Here is an 8,559-nt window from a genome sequence, read left to right as displayed (position 1 = left end):
TACAGAAGGCTATGTTATTTCCCAAAAAAAGAAAAAAAACACTATATTGGGTAAAACTTTCTTCAAGCTAGCCTCGTAATACATGTGGCATTCCCCTCGCTGACGTACCAATGATCCACAGAGACAGAAATTAAAGTGTCACTACTGTATACCTGGAACTATAACAATCCTAAGTTTCTAGACAGGAAGAGTATACCTTCTACAGCAAACGTAACTATGTAATGCCAGAGTTTCTATTTTTTGTGATACTCGCATCACCAGAATTTTAATCTCACATAAAAATTCCCTGTAACCATCTCAGTTGGAGTATGGTAACAAGACTATTTTTCAGCACCATCCATTTCTTCTGAACTTCCCTTGAGACTCCCAGATTTCACTGGTAGGATGCTGCGCCTTTCTTTGCCTCCTGGTTTAGCCGATGCGTTACCGTACCAGATCATTCCAAGAACAGCGAGGACCATCCCGAGGACTACCTGAAGGTTCAGGCCCTCCTTGCCAAAGAAGACAAACCCAAGGGACAGAACAAGCACAGTCTTCATGTGGCCCAGCACTTGGAACGACACAGCAGAGAACCGTCCGATGCAGATGAATTGGCTCAGATTAACCCCAATGGCGATGAAGCATGAGAGTGTGAGGAAAAACTGCAGAATCAATGAAACTCTATGGTAAAAATGATAGTCAAATAACTCTTATCCAGCAAAAGGATGACAGTTGAAGGAAGCCATGGTTGCTAGAAGTTAGCGGTAGCAGACCAAGCAGTACATGGTGGAATTTCAGAACACAAGAACTAATGACATCATTGAACTAGTGTGAAAGTTTCTTCATAACATCCACAAGACCATGATATAAGTGCACCATAAACTTATAAACCATCGCATATGCAGTGATGAGAATTCTCAACCATTCTTATGAAGGGTAATCACCATTTTATCTCTTAAGCGAACAGATAGATGAAAAGCAGCAGCATAAATTGCCATATGAAACATTCTTATGAGACTACCCTTACCAGAGCAAGAGATGAGAAATTGAAGTGATCCACCCTTTTGCCTGTCAACAAGTAATCCACAAATGGTCCCACTAGCAGGAGGGACCCTGCTTGGGCTGGAGCAGTGTGGCCCAGGAGGTTGAACGAGTTCAGAGAGTACTTCCTTTGGAGAAAATGAACATACTGTAAAATGAGCAGAAATTACAAAAGAATTAAAACTGTGCACCTTTTAATCGGGTACACAATAGGAATATAGTATGAGTACAAAATTTGTGAAATTAAATGAAATCATGTTTTCACATTTCGGAAATGGAATTATAACTTGTGTAATGATAAGTAGTAATATCATGAGAAATTGAGAACATGGTATCAATTCTAACAGTTCAAACATGGAAAATACCAATACTGGCATGGTGGGTAGCAATATCCTAGTGTATAGAACACGCCACAAGAGGCCCAGGACACTTGGACCACGTGCATCTCACTGAACTGTGGGCAGCCAGCCTTCAGGGCCTTTTCTAGACCGGGCCAGAGGAGTTTCTTAATGCAAAGCTGTGGGGGTGCTCTTCCCCCACCAGTCGAGTTTTTTTTTATATATCGTAGTATAGAAGAAAAGTTAGAGCATTATTCAGAAAACTGCTAATTATTCACAACTTTACCGAATTAAGGAGCATCATGTCACTAGAGTGGCATATTTTAATACTTTGACTTTTGAAAAGATTCATAGCGTGCCAACAAACTGTGCAGCTAAGTGCAACCAGAACCAGACAATCAGTTATAGGAAGCAATCTTACTGGTGAGCTGACATACAAGAAATCAGCATACTAAGGTGATCAAACTTACATATTGTTGCAAGGCTGTGCTCCAAACAGCTATAACAGATGCAATTAGACCTCTTGCATTCACACTGACATCAGTAACCGTGCAGACTGCAACTCCTATAAGCACAACCATTATGCTCAGCTTTGTGTCGCGGGAATAATGTACATGATCAAAGACAATCTCCAGAAGACATGAAGCAGGTATCATGCACAGCTTTGCTATCTGAACAAAGGAAAAGAATGAAATCAGTTGCAACAATTTAAAGCCATTGAGTTTAGCTACTGAAAAATCCACTAACCTGATAAAAGCCCACAGAGTTCCACATCAAGCTCACGTTCATCCCAACAATTGACAAGTTTGAAAATATCACAAATTTAATCAGATCCGCTAGTGGTAACTGGGAGGGCTGGCTCAGGCCTAACCACCGAAATACGATTGTCATCAAGGTGGTTGCCACAAAATGAAGCCCGGTTAATGTTGTGGCTGCAAAAAAAAAATTGTAATTAATGAAATGGCAGGAGATATATCAGAATTCCTATGTACAGTTTGTTGAGAAGGTACAGAAATATCGTAGAACACATGACTACCTAATTTTCAGTAGGAAATTATAAAACGTTAGCATGTTCCTATTACTTCTGTTAAGGCCATAAAAGCTCAACAGACACATTACCAATTACACCAAGGAAGTCTAGAAGAGTGTTGGTTTCAGGTTCAGCAGAAGCGCCCAATAGTCAGGGCATTTTATAGAACTATTCTTCAATAGTTAAGAAAGCAAATGAGGTGAAAGCTTTGGTTTACATTGTCATTTGCAACCAAGATTTTATTACAGAAGAGTATGCATCATTCGAATTGAAGTACAAATCCTTTTCCTTCAAATAAAATTTAGGTAGGAAACTTTCAGTGGTACTGTTAAAACTACTAAAAATAATTTTTATAAGATGTTTTCAAGTTTTCCAAATGTGCAATGCCTAATGAAAACGTATGAAGTCCACAAGAAAAGAAATACCATTACTTTGTTCAGGAAAAAAGAACAATCAGGACAATACTGGTTTGTTATTCAAAATAGAAAATATGCATACAGCATTCAGTTTGAAGTCTGATAAACACATAACAAAATGTGGCACAAGATTATACCACACAGTAGCCACAGATACAAGGACTAGAGTCCGAAGATGATAGTCTGATATATTAAAAATAAATGCTCAGTTAGGCACAGACATACCGAAACTGAATCCATGCTTAGCCATTAAAGCTTTGTTGACCATGATGATTCCAACGGATGTAGTAACATTGAAACTCCATGCTGCAAAGTCAAGGACAGCCTTCTTGTCGGATTTCTTCAGGGAAGTCATCTCCACTTCCACGGATTCAATTCAATGCTTGCTGAATTAGAGTCTCCAAGAGACCGACACCATCAGATCCAGGAATACAAGTATGAACTGCACAAGGCAAAGTGATTAACCAGAAGAGCAATTCACCCAGTAAGCATAAATATATGTATGTATGTAGAGCAATACAGTTTTTACAAGTGGGAAGTGGTGCAGGTTATGCCTGGGCCTGAGATTTCCAGCAAAGTTCAAGTGATTGCACAACGATGCGAATGATTCTCTATAGTTTTCACAGGCAATGTTGGTTCACGATACAGGTAAACAATTGCCTGAGTTGTGTCACGTGTGCATTCTCTGCATCACAAGAAGTATGGAGCAGGACTAACACTCCATCAGGTAGAATCAGCACTCGCCTCTAACTCAAAAGAGCATCTGCTACGTAGGCATTGTGTCAAACAACCACCAGGCAGGCAGGAGAAGTAGGCACCCAAAGCAAGACGCTACCACGGCACAAGCAGGGGGGCATGGTACCTATCAGACAGACAGGCAGATAACGATTCGCGATCAAGACGCGACATGTCTGTGCAAGGATTGGTGAGTACGAAGAGCACAACAGGCAGCCGGTGGTGGTGGCGTGGTGCCGTACTGCCCCGGGCGTGCAGGACAAAGCGCGCACTCACGCTTTACAGCCGGCCTTGTCGCTCACCTTCGCCTCTCGCCGCAGCTTGCTAGTACCTCCGCCCGTGTGTAGCTCGTCCTCCCCACTCCATTGCCGCAGCAGCACCTCGGATTCAGAGATGAGCCGTGGCTACGGCCGCGCCGCGCGGACGGCGGAGGCCGGCGGGGCACCCACACACGCACGAGAGAGAGAAAAAAAAAGGTGGGGGCTTGCTCGCACCCAGAAACGACCCAGGAAAGGGGAAAGAAGAGCAGAGGAGGGAATCGCGAAGGGGGTGAGAGGGAGGGATTACCTATTTACCTGCGACGCCGGGCCTCTCGATTGCTCGGAAGCAATGGATCCCTCCGGCTGGCCGGCCGGCGTGGTGCTTTGATCTGCGATTTGGGTGGGCGCCGCGCCGGCGGGTATGGTGGTCTGTTGCCGCCTCGTCTCGTCAGAGGAGCGCGGTGTGGTGTGGTGTTGTGCGTGGAGCTCGTTTCCGTTGCCCCCCTATTGATCTCCCCTTTTCGCCCTTCCGGTTTGCAGTTATTTCTTGCAACTCCCAGATCTCTGCCCAGGGACCGGACGGGACTTATATATACAGACAAGTCACTCCACTTTGCTTTATTTCATTTTTTTTCCTTTTCCCTATTCAATTCAAACTGATATGTCCCTCGGCTAACTCGCCATGATTTCGTTGTCAGAAAAGTGACAAGAAAAGAAAATGCTGCCGTATTTTTTCCGTCCAAATGCCAGGTTTGACTATTTGTAAAAAGGAAGTTCGCAATTCATTCTAGTATAAACTATTAGGTTGCCTAATCTTTAGTGTACTTGCCTCCTAAAAAGTGCAATGTGGACCCAAACAAAAATCAAATCAAACACTAGTAGAGTGCATCCTAAGAATCAACTCTCATAGTACCGTGTGTACTGCATCCAAAAAATAGATTGTAATGCATTGAAATTAAATTAAAAATGAACAAAAAGATCATTATATATGCCATAGGATCGGCCTACCAATGAATGCCACTAAACTGGAAACGGGAAATGCATTGTGATGCCTGCTTGCTGTACATGCAACCTGGATGAAAATTTAGAACACACGTCAAGTAGATGCCAGCCCATATTCACATGGCCCTCCTAGCTACCAATAATGCATGATCTTGATGTAAACTTTTTTCAGATCACAAGCTACCCCCATCTCAATCAAATGAGCACGACATGCAAGTTATTAAGACGCGACTGATCAAGATCGCATTGTTGCATACATAATCTACTATATTATATGCATCGAGAGAAACGAAGATGTGGCTTGTCTTTTGTCTAAAGGAGTGCGAAGAAGTAGTATACACTTGCCCCCCATGTTCTGCACTACGCAGTTTTTTTTTTTTGGAAAAAGGACTAGTGTAGTCGTAAAAAGCTTGCATCTGACTAAAACTTCTGGCTCAAAAGGAGCTAGCAAGTTGACCAACTTTAAGTATGGAGTACATTCTAAAAGATTAGTCCCAGTCTGTTGTGTGACACAGTTAAGCAAATAAAGGGTTCGATTTAGCAAGTCGATGATGAAGCAATGCAACCACATGACTCTAAATGAGAGTTTCTTAATTGATGCACCCATATATGTTTAGAGAGTAATTGATTTTGTTGCCTGTATTACTTGAGAACGAACCCTGAAGTTCACATTTTTACCTAGCTTGCGACCTTCGACGACGTTGCGTCTGAGTTCTTGTGGAATTAATTAGATTGTTAGCTAGACAGCTCAATCGGATATTGACCTGCCGTCTAAACTAGCCCTAACACCGTGCATGCGTTGATGCTTACACTTTATGATCACCAGAGAATCTTATTGGGCTCTTCACTAATTATTCTATTTTTTTCTAAAAAATAAGTATTAGAAGAACTACTAATATTTTAGTTTGTCGGTGCAGGTACGTATCTTCAGTTGACATGTGCTTGCTTACAAGCTAGTCTTGGGAAAACAAAAACGGAACGGCACATGAGACCTTCCCGATCTGCAGAAGAGTGAAGCATCAAGCATCTTTTCTCTTTTTTTTTATTTGAGACGAAGCTTCAGGCTTCAAGCATAGTATGATCGGAGCTGCTGTTTTTTCACGGTAATGTACTTCTCTTCAGCCAGCCCAGCAAATGTATGCGGCCCATTCCAAGGACACAAACGCGTGATGGGAGACTAGCAGCCCAGTAACACAAATGAGCCGTGCTGCTGGCTGCGTTTCCCAAGCAGCCCAAACCCAAATGAGCCCACGTGGTACCCCTAAAAAAAAGAGCACACATGCAGTGGCAGCGCTCGTACCCTGCCCGCGTATCTGACTTCGTCAATTTTAAGAATTTGCTAGTTCAATTTTCAAAGAGTAGAATTTGTGTATGTGTGTTTATAAGAATAAGTATACGTGTGTTAAAAATATCAGAGTTGTACTGTATAATCTAAAAAAATTACCTCCCAGCCCACACAAAATGGTCAATAGCGAAGATGTACAGTTCTTACAAGCAATTGGCCATAATCTCAAAAAAGAATACAAGCAATTGGCCAACCACAAAGTAGCAAAAACAGGATCCCGTTACAAACAGCAGGTCATGTTACGTTATTACCAGCTGAATGCTGAATCAAAATATGATTAGTTCAATTTTTTATCCAGGTCACCATGTAAATTCTTCCATAAGTGCATGGCAGCAAGTAAAAGCTCAAACTTGTAAGAAAGTAAGAAATGTGTAACCACTTTAGATAAGGAAGAAGTCCAATTTACTCTCCCTTTAAGTATAGCTAAACCTAAATAACCCCCTAAACTATGTCATTTACTTCATTCATCCGGTAATACAATTTGTCTTTTTTTCTCCATACAATAGTTGAATTTTAATTTCAAATTTTGTAAGGTAGTAGTGAACACCACAATGCGTTTAAAAAATTATTGAGAGGTGAAGGTGAAGGAGAAGCTTGGGAATGGCCTTCTCCTAAGTCTCCGACAAGGAAGAGATGGTCAAGATGGTGGAGGAGCTTGTCGATGTCGTCCTTGACTGGTTCTCCGTCAAACTCCGAGGAGTATGTGGTGAATTTGATGAGAGAAAGTGAGTTCTTTCTCCATAGTTTGGTTGGGGGAGAGAGCAAGGAGGAAGAAGAGGCTTCAGTGTGAAGGGAGGCTATTGGGAGGGGAGGAGGCGCTGGTGGAGGTGGGGTTGGGTGGGGCGTGGACACATGGTGGGGTTACGTGGCACCACTTCCCTGCAGAGGCGGCCACGACACACACAGGTGCTTCTTCCGAACAGTCTACGGCAAAGGAGCAGACATCATAAAGAACAAAGTCATGTAACATGGAGATTTAAAACTTCTTTCTTTGCTCCAATCTTCAAAACTAATCTTCCAAGCCTCCAAAAAATCCACCAATTTTTATGCTGAGCGACCCATTTTGCTTGGAATTGGTATAAAAGCTATTATAGATTTGAAATGAAAATTCTTCTTGGAATGCTATTTTCAAATTTTTGGCTGAGCTATTTGGCTTCAAGATGGTTACCTAAAATTCAGAAAAAATCACCTAAATTCAAATTTCTCAAAATAGTATTTTATTAAAATAATTCCCAACATAAGTTACATATGAAAATGCAAGTTGCTTGTCAAAGCATGAGTTTCAAATGTATCAACAATTGAAGATTAGATTCAAATGCATTCAAATGAAGTACAAAATTTTTATGAATGCGAACAAGAATGTCATGATTCAATGCTTAGCATGATAATTACATTTGGGTAGTTAAATATATGACACGTTGAGTTACCTTTTGCGCTTAGGATTAGTGGCCGCTATCTTATCTCCGTGTTTTCAAACTTATTCTTCTGAGCTGATAATATCTGCATATCTACTTCATATTTCATTAACTGTCGTTTTATCTTGTTAGTTTTATGTTCCGATTGGATCCAAGTGTCAATGGGTGTAGCTGCTAAACTTTAGTACTAGCTCATCTAATTGAGGCTGCTAATGGAGTGGACTAACTTTAGCCAAGATTTAAAAACTTTTGCAAGTGTATGAGTACTAAGTCCAGTTTCAATACACAGTTTCATAGCATATTATCAAGACTAAGAACTAAATAACTATGCCGGTCGAGTTTCATAGAATAAAACCCCTCTCTCATCTTATGAAACTCTCTCATTATCTCTCCTCGCCATATCAGCAAAATTGATGACGTAATATTGAATTTAATGTAATGAAACTATCAAAGAAATCTTATTGAGACTGATCTAATATATGCTAAAATTTAACATTCACGCCCCGTTTAGTTCTCAAAACCCCTCACATCGAATTTTTGAACACATGCATGGAGCATTCAATGTAGTTGGAAAAAAATAACTAATTCCACAGTCTAACTGATTAGCACGAGACGAATTTTTTAAGTCTAATTAGTCAATAATTGAACATTAATTGTCAAATAATAACGAAAATTACTACAGTGTCAAAATCCAAATATTTTCGCGAACTAAATAAGGCCTCAACTTTAGCTGATTGGAATGTACCTTACTCTGGATAGGAGGAAGAGGACACGGGCCATGTCCTAAGAAAGAGATGCCACCACTGAGCATTCACGATGACGCAATCATGAGAGTTAACTAATATTTTGGAGCAAAAGAATAGACTATGCTGATTATGGATGCGGTATGTCCTCACGTAACGAACCAAACAAAGCTTGTGCAGCGGACGGATAAGCTCCCTCCCCAAGCCAGACAAACAAACTCCTTTTTTCCTTTCGCAGCCTGCCATCGATCAATC

General features: G+C 41.1%; 1 protein-coding gene across 3 annotated transcripts; it reads right to left on the bottom strand.

Moving 5' to 3' along the window:
- On the bottom strand, positions 1 to 4,352 carry LOC120704755 (UDP-rhamnose/UDP-galactose transporter 4-like). Of its 3 annotated transcripts, none has more exons than XM_039989269.1 (6): positions 4,107 to 4,352; positions 3,030 to 3,246; positions 2,106 to 2,290; positions 1,829 to 2,029; positions 1,007 to 1,168; positions 1 to 641 (listed from the first exon to the last, which is right to left on the bottom strand). In XM_039989269.1, exons 2-6 carry the CDS (start codon positions 3,157 to 3,159, stop codon positions 321 to 323), a joined length of 999 nt encoding a protein of 332 aa, XP_039845203.1. In that variant the 5' UTR covers positions 3,160 to 3,246; positions 4,107 to 4,352; the 3' UTR covers positions 1 to 320. The 3 variants fall into 3 exon arrangements, with proteins under 3 accessions (XP_039845203.1, XP_039845204.1, XP_039845205.1); XM_039989270.1 differs by having other exon boundaries at positions 4,115 to 4,259; XM_039989271.1 differs by lacking the exon at positions 4,107 to 4,352 and adding an exon at positions 3,842 to 4,036.
- Between the last annotated feature and the right edge of the window lie 4,207 nt (positions 4,353 to 8,559).

The sequence above is a fragment of the Panicum virgatum genome, chromosome 4K (assembly GCF_016808335.1).
Source record: "Panicum virgatum strain AP13 chromosome 4K, P.virgatum_v5, whole genome shotgun sequence".
Classification (NCBI taxonomy): domain Eukaryota; kingdom Viridiplantae; phylum Streptophyta; class Magnoliopsida; order Poales; family Poaceae; genus Panicum; species Panicum virgatum.
This window is presented reverse-complemented; position numbering and strand designations above follow the sequence as displayed.

Excerpts from the sequence above, each read along its gene's own strand:
- LOC120704755 (XM_039989269.1), bottom strand. The coding sequence starts at position 3,159 with ATGACTTCCCTGAAGAAATCCGACAAGAAGGCTGTCCTTGACTTTGCA. Across the intron at positions 2,030-2,105 it reads ACTCTGTGGGCTTTTATCAG|ATAGCAAAGCTGTGCATGAT; the intron begins GTTAGTGGATTT and ends TCCTTTGTTCAG. Across the intron at positions 642-1,006 it reads ATTTCTCATCTCTTGCTCTG|TTTTTCCTCACACTCTCATG; the intron begins GTAAGGGTAGTC and ends TTGATTCTGCAG.